General features: G+C 37.9%; 3 protein-coding genes across 4 annotated transcripts; all 3 read right to left on the reverse strand.

The window, feature by feature from the left end:
* Window positions 1–322: 322 nt before the first annotated feature.
* Window positions 323–2,721, reverse strand: LOC122405314 (phenoloxidase-activating factor 2-like). The gene is made up of 6 exons (XM_043409968.1): window positions 2,524–2,721; window positions 2,337–2,422; window positions 1,437–1,675; window positions 1,011–1,241; window positions 599–800; window positions 323–521 (listed from the first exon to the last, which is right to left on the reverse strand). Exons 1-6 carry the CDS (start codon window positions 2,633–2,635, stop codon window positions 363–365), a joined length of 1,029 nt encoding a protein of 342 aa, XP_043265903.1. The 5' UTR covers window positions 2,636–2,721; the 3' UTR covers window positions 323–362.
* A 1,262-nt stretch (window positions 2,722–3,983) lies between these two features.
* Window positions 3,984–6,930, reverse strand: LOC122394816 (inhibitor of growth protein 3). The gene is made up of 6 exons (XM_043391955.1): window positions 6,657–6,930; window positions 6,147–6,218; window positions 5,684–6,046; window positions 5,181–5,598; window positions 4,893–5,091; window positions 3,984–4,827 (listed from the first exon to the last, which is right to left on the reverse strand). Exons 1-6 carry the CDS (start codon window positions 6,682–6,684, stop codon window positions 4,711–4,713), a joined length of 1,197 nt encoding a protein of 398 aa, XP_043247890.1. The 5' UTR covers window positions 6,685–6,930; the 3' UTR covers window positions 3,984–4,710.
* Window positions 6,931–8,146: 1,216 nt separating this feature from the next.
* Window positions 8,147–14,604, reverse strand: LOC122394818 (sideroflexin-2). Of its 2 annotated transcripts, none has more exons than XM_043391956.1 (9): window positions 14,540–14,604; window positions 12,962–13,151; window positions 11,851–12,021; window positions 11,558–11,756; window positions 9,850–9,975; window positions 9,714–9,780; window positions 9,527–9,626; window positions 9,284–9,331; window positions 8,147–8,923 (listed from the first exon to the last, which is right to left on the reverse strand). In XM_043391956.1, exons 2-9 carry the CDS (start codon window positions 13,114–13,116, stop codon window positions 8,809–8,811), a joined length of 981 nt encoding a protein of 326 aa, XP_043247891.1. In that variant the 5' UTR covers window positions 13,117–13,151; window positions 14,540–14,604; the 3' UTR covers window positions 8,147–8,808. The 2 variants fall into 2 exon arrangements, with proteins under 2 accessions (XP_043247891.1, XP_043247892.1); XM_043391957.1 differs by having other exon boundaries at window positions 12,962–13,212; window positions 14,540–14,579.
* Between the last annotated feature and the right edge of the window lie 3,470 nt (window positions 14,605–18,074).

The following is an 18,074-nucleotide window of genomic DNA, read 5'->3' on the forward strand; positions in this document are numbered from 1 at the left end:
TTTTTTTTTTAACTTTTTTAGCATTCGCCGTAAACGACGTACGTATGTAAAACTTTTTACGTAACGTTGAATATATTTGGTGTTATTTAATGGATAATACTATTTTATAGATATAGTTCAAATGTTATAACTTATGACCTAACCTAAGTTTGGAATGAAATTAGGAACAACGTCAATGATATAAACTTATCATCTTTAAATATATTTAATAACAACTTGTACATTTTAATAAATAGTAACCAATTTACATTTTTCGGTTAATCCGAACATCTAAGTACATGGAATACATTTCGATAGTATTTTGTATAAATTGACCGTTCTATATTATCATCTTCAGTATTTAATTTATACAATCGTATGTTTTAATTAAGTTGTTGCATAATCCATGAAATATAATTGTATACGTTCACATATACACCAGGAACATTTTGAGTAGCACAACCAATACCCCATGCTACCAACCCGACAACCTGCCATTGGCCGTTTCCAGATTGGCAGACCAATGGCGAACCGCCATCACCCTGAAAAGATCGGTCGTACATTGAGATTACAATAATCGTAATTGATACCAACAGAGTAGGTAATTCTAATTACTCACCGTGCATGCATCTTTACCAGGTTCGCCACCTGCACACAAGAAACTGCCTTTACTGAGGCTGAAAGATTGCCCAAGTCTAGTTCTTCGAAGGGCAGCTTCGCAAGTTGCATCGTCTACAATGGGCACATCGACTTCTTTCATTGTACTTTGATATTTTCCATTCGCGCCAAACGCATCCTTTCCCCAGCCCGACACCCAACATCTTTAAAAAAATATATTATATATTCAATGTTTAGTAACTTTGATTTTTCTAGATCGTCCATTCGACGAATCGATTATCGAAACGAGTTGATCAGTGCGGAACCAACTTTCTACTATAACCAAAGATAATGACTATTTTATTTTAATCGCGATCGTTCTTTGTAGTTATCGATGTATCAATTTTAAATGTATCAATTATGTAAAGTATAACCTTGTATTAGCTGGAGGCACTGCAGATGGAAAACATGCGGTGTTAATATTGGGACTGCTTGAAATAGGAACAGTACCGCTCAACGTTAATACGGCCACGTCATTTTGAAGATTAACAGAGTTGAAGTTCGGATGTACAGCCACTTTTCGAACCGTATATTCTCTGACTGGATAAAGTTCACTGGTAGACTGATCGTTCCGTTCTCCTAATCTTACTTTAATCCCGCCATTTCTGTAACGTTTCAGTAAAGTTTAAAACCTTGAACAATCGACCTATTGTTTTTCTTTTTCGATCGAAATATCGAATTGTCTTGTAATCGTCGAATACAATGTGAATATAACACTGGTCAACGGCAAATGGTAATAGATTAACAAAGTCATAAAAATCCAGGTAATTTCCATTTGTTGACCAGTGTAATATACTTACGTGTAAGATGCTACTTTGTGGGCAGCAGTGAGTATATGATTCGGAGTAATCAGCACACCGGAGCCTGCGTAACCGTTGCTCGTTGTCAAAAGCACAGCTTGCCAAGGGTATGCTCCATAATTGGCCTGGCCCTCGGTGTGCGAAGACGATGTTATTTTTCGTATACCGCAGGTAGTATCGAGCAAATGTCCCGAAGTAGGCGAGCAACAGTACACTTGCCCAGCGGAGCAATTCGAGCCCTTAAAAAATTAAAAATAGATCTCTCAGAAAATTCGACCTTGGGCCAGAAATCTGCGTCACTTCCGGCCCCAAGCTTGTCGGACAAATGGTTCGTTGATGCATTACATTGTTGTTGCTAACTAGTTTTATGGATCATTATTATTATCGTAATAGCGCTGACCTCACCTATTTCAATAGCCTTGTAATCTATTGGAGGGGGTATGGTCACGGACAACAAACGTCCATGAAGGACGTTTTATCGAGGACCTTGCCCCTCCATTTTAATGAAAATGGCGGCTCGTAGGGTAGTAAAAATGTTCAGGTATATTCTTTCAGTTATGCTGATGAAAGCTTAAGGGGTGAAACTAACCTCCAAAGTTTCACCTCTCATTATTTGTTACAGTTACAGGAATCATGAATATTATTTTTTAGGGAACACCATTGAACCAGAAATATTAAATAATATTAAATAATAAATGTCGAATGTATCCCTGGACGTGAAATTCAGTAATTTATTTCTAATTCAAAGAAATTTATTTCTAAGCAAAGGGGAATTATTTTTTGTTTCAGAACACTCACAGACGTCCCCCTTCGACACACGTCGCTGTCGTTGAAATCGGTGAGCTCGACAAAAATTTAAATTCACATCGGTTGTTAATCTATAAATAAAAATTTACATACCGTGTTAACGATTCGAATATCGATGTTAGTTGTTGCGGACGAACAGGTACCCTCTGGTACGCAGGTGCACATGCCGTTGTTGCTACCTGGATCGTGAAATACAAATATAATTTTTAATAGGAAAAAATTAGCGTACGTAAACGCTAGCTTGCTATCGAAATTGACGAATTTAATCGAGTTCACGTACTTGACGATGCAGTGGCCGGGGTGCCATCGAAAGTTACAAGAATCTCATTCTGTGCAGAAGCCTGATTCTGCAACATACTCACGACGAACAACGGGAGTAGCATACAGGACATGATTGAACAGAGTAGTTAGTTGGGATTTGAAAAATTTTAGCTCGTAAACTGGTCAGCGTAGAAGTAGGATTTAAACTTGTCAACTAGTCGGTGTAGAAGTCGAAAGATGACAATTCTTAGATGACGGTTCTACGTTGATTTATATAGAATGAGGATAGGCGGATGCCCCATGTTGCGTTCGTGGCATCGTTTAGAAGAATTAACTCGTACATTCTTTCGGAACGAAAATAATGTACGTCCTTTCACAGATAAAAGAGCAATAACGCTTGGTGACATCAAAACGGGTGTAAAATGTATCGCCTGGGTAATTCGACGGAAATTACTTCAGATCGTAATTATATCTTTATTTATGTACATAGCGCGTGGCGCAACATCACGGGATTTTTATAGTAAAATAAACCAAGTGGAACACGACGGCAAGGTTAGAAACGTTCCACGGTTTTCAAACGAAGAAGGTCAATAATCATCGGCTCGCGGTAGTTACGTTATGAATCATACGATGACATATGCCATAATCACGTCGGTTTTTCCCTTTTTGTTAGCTTTTCACACCAGAGTTTAAAAAAATCAAATGTCAAATTCAATGATAATTTTATTCATTTACATCGGAGAATATTTGACAAAATTTTTAATAATACGTGTATAATGATGACGTTGAATATTATTTTGTGGAAATATTAATTTTTCGTGAAATAATTTTGTTTGTAGATCGAACAGATAGCGAGATTGACTGTCGGACTCGTTGACGAGGCTCCTTCCCACCTTCCCGTCGTTATACGTTAAGGTATAAGTAGAACCGCAGCAGCTGGAAACTGTCATTCTCCCTGGAGACTCCGAAGGTGTCGGATGTCCCGACTTTGATCCTAACCCCCGGTCATTCCTGGATCCTCCCTGTACTCCTGACTCTTTGACGACCACTAGTGAGTACTAGTAACCCTTTCTGACCAATTATTAGTTCGGACAACTGACTTTCATATACAGGAAAAATAACCTGTATGTTTGGATCCGTTCCATGTGATTCGATTTTGGTTGCTTCAGAAATATGTAATTAGTGGTTACTAATTATTTAGTCTAAATTCCAAACACCAAGAGTGCAACAATCGTATTCTAGTTTGAATCGATAATGTTGGCAGCGACAAGAAAACGGTAAACGTGATACGAAAAAAAAGCATTGATTGCAAGCCTTGTTCTATACATCGTCTATGGTTACATACATAGTATACTATAAATTATTAGATCGCAAAAAAGCTCTGTCTCGTAAATATAATATATAGGAATGGGATATAGGACTATAACGAATCTAGGAAACTGTTTACGAATTATAATAACACAAATGATAAATCTGCATCGATCATTTTATTTATACACCAAGTAGCTACATTACTCCGTTTCGAAAGTAGTATTTTCTCGATTCGTTTGTATCAGCTTTTTTTTTTTGTCTTTACTTTTTCTTTCCTGAAAGCGTGGAACACTTGAAACATTACTGCTCGCACAGTCGTCAGCGAGACACTAAGCACGTCTGAACTAACAGGAGTACGTAAATACACGAAGATTGTTCGAAAGTTGTCTGACGTCATGTAAACTAGAAACGTAAATTTCGAAAATTCACCGTGGGGAATTGCCTCTGGGTATCAGTCAATCGATTGTATCGTATCCAGAGGGAAAGATGATTACCTTTCAATGTAAATTCGTAGAAACTATCTAATGTGGTCGTAGTACAGAATGGTGCAAAAAATATAAAAATATTTGCAGTTACTTGTACGCAGAACTTCTTAAAACGAAATTTGTTCAAAGCTCACTTTTTGCACCATCTCACCTTTTGTTGTATTTTTTTTTTTTTTATCTACAAAACGCAGTAAAAAAAACTGCATTCTTCTGCTTTAGAAAAACAGAAAATTTAAATTTCATGAGACAAGACCAAGACCAGATAAAATTACGACTTAAACTTTAAACACATTTAAAAAGTCATATAAAATCAGAATTAACAGCTTCCTAACTAAGTTGGTACTTGACGGACAGTGCCTAAGAGGTAGTAGCAATTTTTTTTCATTGTATTTGCACTGATTATAGTAGAATCAGTTTTTCCGTCCTCCGCGTCTCTTCATAGAAGATGTACATTGAGGACAGTACCACTTGCCTTTTGGCGGCGCAGTGATACCCACACATGGATAATGAAACCATTCAAATGGACACTGCAAAGAGTAACGATAAAATTAATCGATTATAAATGAATCGAGTAAGCATAAGTTTAACTTACATCTGAATTGTCACACGCGACCATATCTCCGTACGATACTTGATTACATATACAATATCTTGGCTCGTTTGGATCGTATGTCCAATCTGGATTATCCGTATCCACAACTTGTGTATTCGTAGTTATGACTGGGGGTGATACTGGTTGCTGAACAGAAGCAGCAACTACGCTCGAACTTGGGACAGCGGTCGTTACTTTTCTAAAATGCGTAATGATACCGATGTAAAAGAAAGCGAAGAACGATAGTTTGACGGGAAGTAACACCGCCTGTTGACGAGTGACCCGTACTTTTTATGCTTTTTAGTTGTCTCTTGTATAGCTGCAATAGCCGTTTGAGCAGCACCAGCTAATTCTCTACTAAATTCAGCCGCGTGTACACCGCCAGTGTTGATCGCCTCGTAACTGGCTTTCAAGCTGGCGGTACGTCTGCCTTGTTGCATTTGTTGCGTTGCGGCAATCGCCTGGGATGCTGCAGCTGCTATGGCGTTTCCACCAGCTCCTATGTGACCAAGGTTATAACTTACGGAGCCAACAGAGTTTGCAATGGCATTAGGGGTTGATGGCACGCTTGTAGCGGCAATAATTGGTCCTGAATTTGCAGAAGCTGGTCGCGATTCAGGAAGACTCGGTGAAATTTTTTCTATAGCTAACCGTTTTTCTATCGAAGTAGAGGATGCGTTTGAATCTCTTCTTTTTTCTGCCCGAGCTGGAAAATATTTGACACATTTTATAACGTATCCGCAGTATCGATAATACCGTAGTTTAGAATAACAATAAAATAATATACTTACAATGACTGTGATTGTCTCGTGACCTACTGGATGTTGTAAAACTATACCGATTCTCTTTTTGACTACTATTCGTCGGCGGTTGATCTAATTCCAGTGACCTTTTCTCCAATATTTCCGTGATACCTTTATTATCTGCCTCTAGTTCCATTTTAAATTTGTGCAGTTCCTGATCTAATCTCCTCAAATATCTATCTACTAAGTCGTACATCTGATTAGCTAAGTGCACCTTTTCGTCCGCATCCTCTAAAGTCTTGTAATACTCTCTTCTAATGGCTTCGTATTCTGCTTCCTTTTCGCTAGGTTTCATTTTCTTCGCGTTCGAAAAGAAGGTCTTTACTTTTTTTTCTAAACTGTCCATTGAATCTGAAATTGATTCGTTTGTTGGAGCAATCGACAAATCGGATAAAAAAAAAATAACGAATGCTTGAAACTGAAGTTTCATATAGCACGTGACAGAACATACTTTGTACACCTAAGTCCATTTCTCTCATTTCTGTGAATCGGTCTCTTAACTCTTGTGGTAGATGCTCGATCACTGAAACCATAAAAGAAGGTCAACATAACCAAATAAGATTGTAGCAAAAGGGACGAATCATCTAAGAATAATTTACATTCGTCCAATTAATACAGTTGTCAAAATGTTCGTGTACCGTTCATTAGGTGTCTTATAAGAATAGTTTAACATCAAAATATATGAGTAAGATCAGAGACAGATATACACCGTTTCGAAAACATATAACTAACCTAAAATTTACACAGAATGGCGCAACAAGAAAGCACTCGTGCGACATTGTATCGAATCTTAGAGTAAAATAAAAAGCAGCGTTCAGGTAATTGTGTACGACAACGCAATAACTACAAAGATATACGCTTTGGGAAAAGTTTTTGGTACTTTCACGAGGGAGTATATTCGGAAAGGTTAGTAACTTTCTTGAGAAGCTGGGTAAGCAAAGCATGTCTCGTTTTTACGTACTTTCGACATAATCTTCCAAGTAAAGCATCCTTTCGTGCTGGCACTTCGTTGCCTGGTGCTTAATTTACAATTATTTACAATTTACTAAAGGGGAGTGCTTGCCGCCGTGACAAAATTAACGAAAATTGTAGCACTCGATCGGAAGCGTGTTTACGGCGGCCAAATCCCTTGTTGTACCCACATTTTCACGCTAGTTCTGTAAATGGTGCGAATCTAGGAATAATTCGTGCGAAATATCGTACAAAGTATGTCATTTGCACGAAAATAAGTGGCTCGGTAATTAATACATTTTCGTAATGCTATTTATTTCGGAATTATTACGGGCCAGTTATCTATTCGACGTAATCCGCCATCTTAACCTAAGGTTCATGAGTGTCTTTATAGAAACTTGGTGCCCCGTGCAAGATATTCCAAGAACGATTTACATACTTACGATCTTCTATCCGAACTTGATCCATTAATTTAAAACGTCGCACGTTCTTTCTGTTTTATCAATTTAATAATTTCATATATTCTGCTGTACAAATTCTAGAATGTTAATCATCAACTTTATATGCACGTGCTACTTTGTTGCAACGAATCGAAGCGCGTATGTTGCTTAAGATTTTCAAATATTTTCAAAATACCAAAATAAATGTATTCTATAGCTCGTGTAATTACTCTTATATTTATACGATTCGTTAAATAAAAAAGAGATACGTTGTTCGTACTTTTTTTAATAAAGATTACCACGTCGCAGTATGAAGTCAAATTTGTAGTAACAGGGTAGTGATAATGTGTTCTTAAATCTATCGAAATTAAAACGTTTCATAAAACGATGAATATTAACGAAATTATTTCGAGAAACAAAAAAACGTAGACGGTAGTGTTCTAAATTGCATGAATTTTGTTGCGGTATGGTTCCTTTCCATATAGCCACGTGGCACAAGGTTATGTAAAGATTGCGTCCGGCGTGAGGTTTCCGTACTAAAAGAAAGGTGTCTTCAACTTTTCTCAGTAAAATGATACGACGCAGTCCGACGAGAATCGATTTACGGCTAGACGATCTACAAGAATACGAGACAATGAGGAAAGCTCTCGAAGCCAAGAAATCTGAAAGACAGCCAACGTTCAATCCTCCCTCGTGGGGTGGTAAAGTGCCGCAAAGTGAAATCCAAGAACGCATTGGTTACACACCGCAACAGAATCAACCGTCGCATTCACGGCCCAATATATAGTTTGTTCGTGTTACTAGGTTATAATTATTTTTTCGTGTGCGTTAGAACGTTAACACTGGATCTACCAAAGGGAACAAAATGGCTTGTTTCGCCACTCGTCACAATGATTATCCATTTACTTTATGACTTTTGCATTCAAAGAAATATGTTTGGATCAATTTTAAATTTTGCGTTATAATACTTCTTTTCGAAAACAAGTCATTCTGACTTCTCTGGTAGATGTAGATAGATGTCGCTGGTAGTTGTATCGTTAAAAGTGTCATTGACTGGAATTCGAACGAAATTACTCGCGCATACTTATTTCCCAAGGTTTATTGTAATGTTACTAAAATATACATGGCAGCATTTTTAGTTTCGTTTAACAGTTCAGGGAGGTAGCAATAGTAGAACATCGACAGTCGTTTAGCGACTCGTAACGCATTCCTAGCGGTTAACAATATAATGTGAAATGTTTGCTGTATCACGGCTTAACTACTTAAACGATATGTTTTGTTTAATTTGAAGCAAGACGATTGAGCGTTCGGTCGAAATAAATTATTGCTTTTCGGAAATCACTCGCGTTTAGCAAGGAGGTTACGTTTCGCGACTAACAGTACATATTGTCGGTGTTGTTAAATCACTATCGTAGGAGACGATCTTAGGTGGTCGAGGTTGGCGTGTTGTAGCGCGTGTAACGGGACTTAAAAAATAAAGTACGGTCGCCCTATGTAGAAATAGAAATTAATTCGAAATGCACGGTATTGTCGTATTCGTTCGGTATCGTGTGTGTTCACCGCAGAACGTATTTCATCCTCTGAACCAGCAGAAAACTACAAGTACTCGAAATTCGTATCGTACGCGAATGTTTGTTCGATTCCATGATTGATAGCTACGATCTTCATAGAGGGCGCACCATCGAATGTTCTTTTACGACGACTAAACTTTTTTTTGATACATTATAAACCTTTGTTGAAGTACAGATGCGCAGGTATGGACCTCGATGCACAATTCTCCTTTAAAAGTTCATAACTTTCGGGCTCCCAGCGTTTCAGAGTGCACGAAGCGATCGAGCTGTGAAACATATGCAAAATATACAAACGAAATGAAATATTTATTAATGCATCGATCCTCCCGACGGATTGAATATTCAATTTTTAATCGCAGCTTTGTAAGCGCAAGTGGAAAGTAAAAATGTTTTATTTTTTTTTTTGTTTGTCAAATAATCTGAATTAATTAAGCCTGTTTGTATGTACTTTTTAATATTCTAATAAATATTTTGTACCGTGAGATACCGTTCGTTGCGTGCAGAGGTTAGTGAATTTTACGCCCGATTCAACTTTAGCAATAATAAATGTAGCGTGATATTAAATATTAAAAGATATTTGTTTTGAATGAATGATAAATTCAGAAATATGTGTTGTGCACGCTTACCAATTTTGTGGGAACAACGCACACGCTGTGGGCACCATGAACGTCAGACTGAAATGTTAATTATTAATAATCTTCATCTTATTGTAAACTTTCGTGTAAAACGTGTACAGAAAGAATTTTCAAAATCCCATTGTCGAGTTGTAAATTGATTTACGTTGCACTGTGTACGGTTTAGTCACGCGTGTCCACGAATCGGTGCCAAATGCAAGGTGGTTAATAAATGTGTTAAGAAGAAGTACTCACAAACAGCCGACCATCGTGATCTGTATCGGTCCGTGCAACGGTTTGATTTTCTGCATCCACGGGTAGCGTTCCAATCTTTCCATTATAGGCGGCAGAATCACTGTGGAACAAAATTTGAATTTCATTACAGCCAACGTAAATTACGCTCGACTTTCTTTCTTTTGTCTCGACCGTGGTATCCACTTACGCATGCCCGGCGCGCACATAATAATCCTCGAGACTACCACTTGACTGATACCTTTGACCGCCGCGATCTGAAAGGAACGCATTCACAGCTGGATCATTCGATACGTTTCACGTCGCGTGCACCGAACGCAATCTACCTTTGATTTTGTAAGTTTGTTGCCGTTCTCGTCGCTGATCTCGATCCCCTGGCTTATTTCGTTCTGTCTCATCAACGGAATGTTCACGCAGTTGGCCGCGGCGACCGCTGCGAACGGCACGTAACGCTACAAACAAAATAACAGATCCATTAAATTTCTTTGTTTTACAATTTCTTCAGTTACTTTGTAGCGTGTAATAATACTCGAAAAAAATGTACAAAAAACACGAAAAAGCATTATCGTCGCAAGATGGAAAATATACTGTTGACAGTTTTCATAATAATGCAATTTTGTATTTTATATGGTTTTTTTTCCATACATTATTACACCCTTATCGCTTGTTTTCACCCTTCGAAAAAATTTTAATAGGAGATTTTAGAGGCCAAAATAAGACGAAAATCAAGAATACAAATTTGTTTATGGAGATTTCGTTGAAAAGTTATTAACGTTTAAAGTTTCAGCCTTACTGAATTTTTTTCTCGAAAATACGTAGGAATTTGGGGGTATGTCTATTCACCAAAAATGATTGTAATCGACCCCCTCAACTGAAAATAATTTTTTCGGGACGATCTGGAATTTTTTTTTTCTCCAAAAAATTTGTTCACCTATCGAATTTTTTTCTCGAAACTGCGTAGGATTTCGGGGGTATGTTTATTCACCAAAAATGATTGTAATCGACCCCCTCAACTGAAAATAATTTTTTCAGGACGATTTGAAATTTTTTAATTTTGGCGGAAAATTCCACACCTTCTCGAATTTTTTTCTCGAAAATGGATAGGATTTCGAGAGTATGTCTAATTACCAAAAATGATTGTAATTGACCCCCGCAACTGATAATAATTTTTTTAGAACGATTTGAAACTTTTCAATTTTGTCGGAAAATTTCACATATTCCCGAATTTTTTTCTCGAAAGTGGATAGGATTTCGAGAGTATGTCTAATCACCAAAAATGATTGTAATTGACCCCCTCAACTGAAAATAATTTTTTCAAGTCGATTTGAAATTTTTTTTTTAGCCGAAAAATTTGTCCACATACTGAATTTTTTTCTCGAAAATGCGTAGGATTTCGGCAATATGTCTAATCACCAAAAATTATTGAAATTGACCCCCGCAACTAAAAATAATTTTTTTAGAACGATTTGAAACTTTTCAATTTTGTCGGAAAATTTCACACATTCTCGAATTTTTTTCTCGAAAGTGCGTAGGATTTTGGGGGTATGCCTATTCACCAAAAATGATTGAAATCGACTCCCCCAACTGAAAATAATTTTTTCAGGACGATTTGAAATTTTTTGTTTTCGCCGAAAAATTTGTCTACTTACTGAATTTTTTTCTCGAAAGTGGATAGGATTTCGGGATTATGTCTAATCACCAAAAATGATTGAAATTGACCCCCGCAACTGAAAAGAATTTTTTTAGAACGATTTGAGACTTTTCAATTTTGTCGAAAATTTATCCACCTACTCGAATTTTTTTCTCGAAACTGCGTAGGATCTCGAGGGTGTGTCTAATCACCAAAACTAATTGTAATCGACCCCCTCAACTGAAAATAATTTTTTTGGAATGATTTGAAATTCTTTAATTTAATTTTTTAATAAATTTTTAACGACGCCTTAATTCTTGGTTTTCGTCTTATTTTGGCCTCTAGAATCTCCAATTAAAATTTTTCCCAGGGTTGGCCGAACACCGTGTATAATTCTACCCCACCGCCATAAGTGGATTGGCTCGTTTAGCCCAGAACGATTTGCATCCTATCGCCGTTATCATTGCTGCTGTTGTCGCGCTCGCGTAAGCCACCCCCAACTGTAGCTCTGTCGTAGGGCTGTTAGCGTTTCTATTCGTGTAGTTGACCAACGCGTTGAACGACTGGTTCACCCATTGCCAAAAAACCACGGCTGTGGTTGTTCTACAACAAATTATACAACAATTAAAAAATAAATAAATAAGTCGCGACAAATATCAGTGTCTACGTTGTCACAAGTGGCACAAAAAAAATATACTTGTAGAATTGAAGCATGGCACCAGTTATGGCCATTCCTCCTGGCACTTGAAAGGACATTCTGCCAAAGACATTCTGCAGGTCACCGGTGTCGGGATGAAAGGCCGACTCGTAAAGCTTCTTAGCATAGATGATTTGCTCTCTGGTTGTACCAGCTGGCTCCTTCCCAAGTCTAAGGGATAAACGGACTATTGATTTTTGTAGACGCAAAAAAAAAAACATCAAATGACTGTAGCAAATATTTTCTGTACTTAAAACGTTTCGAATACTAATTTTGAAAAATTCGAAACATTCTGTGTATCATAAATTTCTTAAGTAATGCAAAAATTAAAAAAAAATTCCTCTCGACATAATTAAATCGATGGAAATTAATGACCGTTTCGAAATGAGTCAGTCGTACGAAAAACAAAAAATTTTTTACAATCAGTTATAACCAACCTTGAAATGGTTAATACCGCGAAGTATATGTACCGATAACGTTTGTTATGCAAGAGTATTCTCTGAGAATTTCCACGATAAATGCGCAAATCAAAGAATTTATTCTCGGGCGTCTTAAACGAAAATATTTATTTTCATTTATTTGCAATTATGTTTTATTAACATATTTATATCAAGATATTTAAGTCTGTTGGTATTTATTAAACAAGACAAGTGGTACATAAAAAATAAATCAAGAAGAAACTTCAGTAAAGAAATAATTAAACAACACACACGTTTACTAAAGAAAACAATGTTAGTTATTCTTACAATGCTAATGAAAAGGCTATTTGCAATGTAGATTAATGTCTGTATAATCTGAAGATGATTTGCATATAAAGTGAAAAACACTTAAAATTAATTTTGAGATATACGGCGTTTGAGTTGTAAAAATTAACGCCATTTTCTGTATGTTACAGGTTATAAGTGGCCTTCAAGTGTCTTTGACGCCACCCCACTCTGCGCATTCAAATCTCTCACTCGATCTTTTTTCAACTCCCTCGAGTATTCAGATTTTACGACTCATTCAAATACACTCATTCACAGAGTAAACCCATTTCTAATGTTTCCCTTTATAAGTCCTGTTTTCGAATCAATAGCCCCTTAGAAATTGGCTTTTATTCAAGCAAACTCACTTGTAGTCGTCGCATAATTTCTTCGCGTTGAGCAGCTCAGATTCGGGCACAATGCAGGTTCTGAAGTCAGTCATCCAAGCAAAGTGTTTCCATCTGCCCACGAAGGTGCTCAGGTCCCACAGTGGTTTCTCCAAGTCCAACCTTTCTTCCCCCATTTTTCTTGATCGAGGGCTACTGTCACCTCAACCTTCTTCAACAGACGCGAGACCCCGTCAATTAGCCTCACGTTAAAAGTATCGTTCACTGAAGTGCTTTAAAGAAATTCAAAAAAAGAAAGGAACGCGATAAACTCAAGGAGGCCTCTTAACGTCATATTTATAACTGCGAGCGCGAGCAGGCTCCGCGACCCGAGACAGTCATAACATTGCCATAAAAATTCTATATCGTTTTGAATTTAAAAATTCTAATCAACGAAACGCAAAACGATCCTTAAAAGGATATAAAAAAACAAACAGAATACATGTAGACCGAACGAACGTGCAATTAATCCATGGTCGCCATATCTATTTTTCTTTTACTTTTAGTCTTCGATAAGCTTTATTTAGAACTCGCGCATTTATCTTAAAGTTTAAGATATATTTTATTTGCAAGTCAAACGATAACCCAGCAACGCTTAATTGTATACCTATACCCATATTTTGTACTAACTTGTGTACGAGAGAAATGCCAAAAAAAATAATGATTTTACAGGTAGTAAATCGCGAAATTTCGTAGCACAATTTAGATATCGCTGTAATTGCTTCTCTATGCAAACATCATAAAATCTGTTATCTCGCTAATAACTCTAAATCTTCAAGATACGAGAAAAACAGCAATTGATACGAAATTCCAAATATTTATGCGTCATTTAAATTGACGATATCTCCCCATCGTACATTTCTAATCGATCGTTCTGACCCGATAGCTGGATGTATCGATCGTTCGACACTATTCTTGCAACGGGTACGTCGAACGTTAAGGAAAACTTGGAACGAATATTCGAGCCCCGCGAATTCTAACGCGACGTTAACGGACAATGCCGAATTTGATCCATCGATCGATATAGTCGCGAAGCACGTGAGCCACTCGGTTTCGTGTCGGTGGAGTTCGATATCCGATCGTGCATACTCGTGTTGTATCGTCATGCGGGGCCCCAGTCCAGCGATACATGCCATTCTGCTCGAAACGCGGCATAACCTACGAAACGCCCGATCGAATCTGCCGTGCGCGTTTCGTTCGTTCCCGTTTGTCACACCTCTCAACCCCGTCGTCCACAGTTTCTCTCGTTCCTCGTTGCTGCGTAGCGACAAGACACTTGGCGACAGCCATCCGTTCGAACGAGAATCTCATGGAACGTTTCGTGGCCCTCGCGGTGATTATCGACTACATATTCACCGTCGAAGAAGGTGGCGGTCGACGAACGACCCAGTTTCCGTCATAGTGCCGGTACATTTTCATTCAAGAACGATATCGCGAACCCGACCGGCGAGCATCGCGCTGATTTTCCCCACCTTTCGTCGATACACCGCTCGTGCAACGACCGTACATTGTGCAACTGATTTTTTCCAACGATCGAGATATTTTTTTTCGTATGCTTACCGTGAAACGAACGTGTCACTTCTGGAGAGCCTGGCCCGTTCTGGTGTTTCGCCGTAACGGCGCACACGCCAGCTGATCGGACGGCGCCCAAACGCGAGCGCCGTTTCGATACGCCCCTGCGCTTCTCCCCTTCCAGCGCGCCCATCTCTTTATTATTGTTATCGCGGCTGTTCCATGCGCTTTGTATCAACCGTCCTTCTCTCTCTCGCGAGGGGAGTCACACATCCGACTTGCTACGGATGGGAAAAAGATCCATAATTTTGAATAACTTTTTTCTTACGAGTTTCCTATCTACAGCGACTCGCGCTGAAAATCCGCTACCCCCGCCCTTCTTACGTCGTCCATAAAATCCGATTGGGCGTAGATACGGTGGATGAAATTTTTAGAGCTCTGTGGTAATACAAATTAAACAAACATCGTTGACTTATTATGACTTTATGGTTACATAATATTATTTTATTAAGGCACACCATTCATCGAAAAATTCTGAGATGCCAGGAACTGGTTAATAAGTAGAAAGTTGGACTTGTAAAATCCACTGTTATATTTATGAGCGATATCGAAAACGTGTTTCTTCGCGCCTTGCTGCATGTATACAGAAGAATTGGTCCGGAACGTTAGTTTAAGGTTGTACGAGATTATCACGGATATCAACAAAGATTACTTGGTGGACGTGAACCTACAAGTCGATCATATGGATTCTTGCTCGCTGTGACATTTAAAAGGCCTCAGTCTATTCATCCTCTTAATTAATTATTAATAATTCCGACAACGCTGACAGATATAATACTATAATTGAGCATACATATGTATAAGGGTCACGTTTCGCCAAGGTCAATTTTGTCGATAACGAGGAAAGTGCAGCTAGTATTTCGATATTTTTATTTACAAGGATCGCTATCAATAACCGTGTATATTATATATAAATGAAACAAATGCATTCATATTAAAAGTAAAATCCACTTAAATTGTATGAATACGCAAATTGATGTTTTAAAATTTAACCATACGGTACACGAATATCATGTCAGTTTGAAGAACGCCCTAAACCTAAACGCTCGATATAGAGTGCGCAATATTCCGAGTTGCGCAATAATATTGACAATGTAGAGCTAATATCGGAGACATATACGTATACGGCCGTTGAAATGGACTTCGTATACCTATTACGTTACGATACCGTTTACTAAACAGCATAAAGTATTGCCCTATGCGAATGAAGCTCGTTAGGCTCGTCGTTGACATTTCATCCCCGTGTTGATGTCACTTTTCTTTTCGTTATCTCGAGTAGTTTTGCACGGAGGCCTCTTTGTTAATGTTATGAAACGACGGGAGCGGAGAAAGTTTAAATAACGCCCGGTGGCGAAGGTCAGCGAACAGTATCAAGTTCACGGACACTCCTGTCGAATTCCTGAAACGTTCGCGGCGTGATTTTCTTTCGCGATGCTCCCGTCCGTCCGTCCGTCCCGCGGACTCTCCGCCTAGCGTTTCCTTCTTTTTCTTTCGCCGTTGTTGTTTCCGTAGCCTTTGCGACGCGGCCAGTGTGCACGAAAAGTCGGATCACGAGGCCGACCAAGAGCTGTATACTTCCGTGCACGCGAAAAAGTAGAACTCGACCTCGTTCGTCACGCGCCACCATATTGTAGCTAAAACTGTCGCGAATTATTATTTCGTAATATTTCTGCTGTAATTTCGGTCCGCGTTATGTCCACGGCTGTTGCCCGGCGCATCTACGCCGACTTCCGGTGCGCGTTCCGCGATTAATAGATATCGATGAACCGTCTAACCTTATTATACAATACGCATTAATTTCCAAATAGAACGTTATACCGTACATAAACGAACGAGTAACTCATGGAGATTCGTGACATAAACGATCGATATTTTATGTATTTATGGCGTATGTTGATGTTTCATAAATTAATATAATACTGTTAATATTTAGTTTGCTTAATTAGATATACAGTCTAGGTATCGAGCTATGTTTGTATAGATGATCATAATTTTCCATCACGTTACTCTGTATGCATATTATATTTGCTATTTATTGACTTTTGTTATCAGATAATTTTTTTTAGGGAAATCTTTTTAATTCCAGTATTAGACCAGATTATAAAGTTGCTCGATTACGTTTGTGTAATTTTCCGTTCGTTTAGTCAGATGCAATGAATATTGCCTCGCGGGTGAATATATCGAACAACTATAAAAAAAACACATATTCAATTTATGTTTCAATTAACGTCGATTAGAGGGGGCAGATCTCGAGATCTTCGTGCCTGTGGTATCGTTTACGAATTGAAGATAGCGTTGCCTCTTTGTTGGATCCACGTCTAGTCGTGCACAAAGCGAGCAAAAAAGGGAGTGCCACACGATTACCGATAATCTTTATGTTTTTCTCATCGAGAGATATACAAAATAAAGTCACGAATACCAAAGTACCTGAACGATAAAGAAATAAAAATCGTAGAACGATGTTGATAACGCAGATTTCGATGGAATGTGTTTCTATAGGGAATAATGGTTCATTCTTTCAGGCTGTCCCCACCGTCCTATGGAGAAAGAATGCTTCCGAAAAGTATGTGTGTAGAGTAGTGTATCCAGACTGGTCACGACGCATCGTGTGAAAGAAAATTATACTTAAAACCGGGTAGCTGTTGCCCCCCGTCTTGGACAGGATAAATTATAAGGGGGAATACACGTTCAATTAAAAGAAAAGAGATATGTATACTCTAAAAAAGGTTTTTACTTTCTAACGTATGTTACCCTCTTTGTGGAGTTTGTTTGTGCAGACGAAGGGCGTTGTAAACGTTATCTACGGTCCTGGGACAAAGTACAGTGCCGTATGAACCATGCATCAAGTAAGTTCTTCGTTTTGTAATTCGTTTTGGAATATTTACATGGGAAGCAACATAGCCATTAAATATACATATCTCGTATGTTTTACTCTCGTAATATTTAAAAATGTCTGTATTAAAAATTGACGAAATAAAAGGAAATATACAGTATCCTTGATCAACGATACTAATTTGTTAATTAGACTATAGTATTGACGAATATTTTAACTCCAGTCTTTACAATTGTACAACATTTCGACTGTTTGTTAGTTAATTAGTTGCTACGTAGTAACAAATCGTATCATCGATATCAACGGTCTAATGAGTATTTTTGTAAGATATTGCCAGCGATGTGTTCGAGTAGACATGGCGATTATTGATATGAAATTTTTTTTTTTACACAAGATGTGTAGTCAAGCAATAATATTTAATATCGCTATCGGTTAACAAATTATTGAACGGTTTTTAGTCACTCTTCTTTGGTCCATAAAGTTGCTTTATTCCATTTTTTAATTATTCAATTTGCAAATTCTGCATTCTATCTGAAAACAAACTATATAACAGGATTTTGGCAAAGTCACAATGGGCTATAGAGAACCTACATTATATTGTTTTTTTTAAGATAAAAGAAAATATATTTTATTTTTTCCGAAGACGACCAGCATCGAATCGAAAATGTTCAATAATTTGTTAATCGGTAA

This window comes from Colletes gigas, unplaced genomic scaffold (assembly GCF_013123115.1).
Source record: "Colletes gigas isolate AHSC1104 unplaced genomic scaffold, ASM1312311v1 Colletes_gigas_Sc00004, whole genome shotgun sequence".
NCBI classification, from domain to species: Eukaryota; Metazoa; Arthropoda; class Insecta; order Hymenoptera; family Colletidae; genus Colletes; species Colletes gigas.

Coding starts and splice junctions, on each gene's coding strand:
- LOC122405314 (XM_043409968.1), bottom strand. CDS start 2,635: ATGTCCTGTATGCTACTCCCGTTGTTCGTCGTGAGTATGTTGCAGAAT. Junction 1,242..1,436: donor CACAAAGTAGCATCTTACAC/GTAAGTATATTA, acceptor GAAACGTTACAG/AAATGGCGGGATTAAAGTAA. Junction 522..598: donor CTGGTAAAGATGCATGCACG/GTGAGTAATTAG, acceptor CGATCTTTTCAG/GGTGATGGCGGTTCGCCATT.
- LOC122394818 (XM_043391956.1), bottom strand. CDS start 13,116: ATGGGGGAAGAAAGGTTGGACTTGGAGAAACCACTGTGGGACCTGAGC. Junction 12,022..12,961: donor AAATTATGCGACGACTACAA/GTGAGTTTGCTT, acceptor TTTATCCCTTAG/ACTTGGGAAGGAGCCAGCTG. Junction 11,757..11,850: donor GCCATGCTTCAATTCTACAA/GTATATTTTTTT, acceptor AATTTGTTGTAG/AACAACCACAGCCGTGGTTT.
- LOC122394816 (XM_043391955.1), bottom strand. CDS start 6,684: ATGCTTTACTTGGAAGATTATGTCGAAA. Junction 6,219..6,656: donor CTTGGAAGATTATGTCGAAA/GTACGTAAAAAC, acceptor TTATGGTTTCAG/TGATCGAGCATCTACCACAA. Junction 6,047..6,146: donor AATGGACTTAGGTGTACAAA/GTATGTTCTGTC, acceptor AATCAATTTCAG/ATTCAATGGACAGTTTAGAA.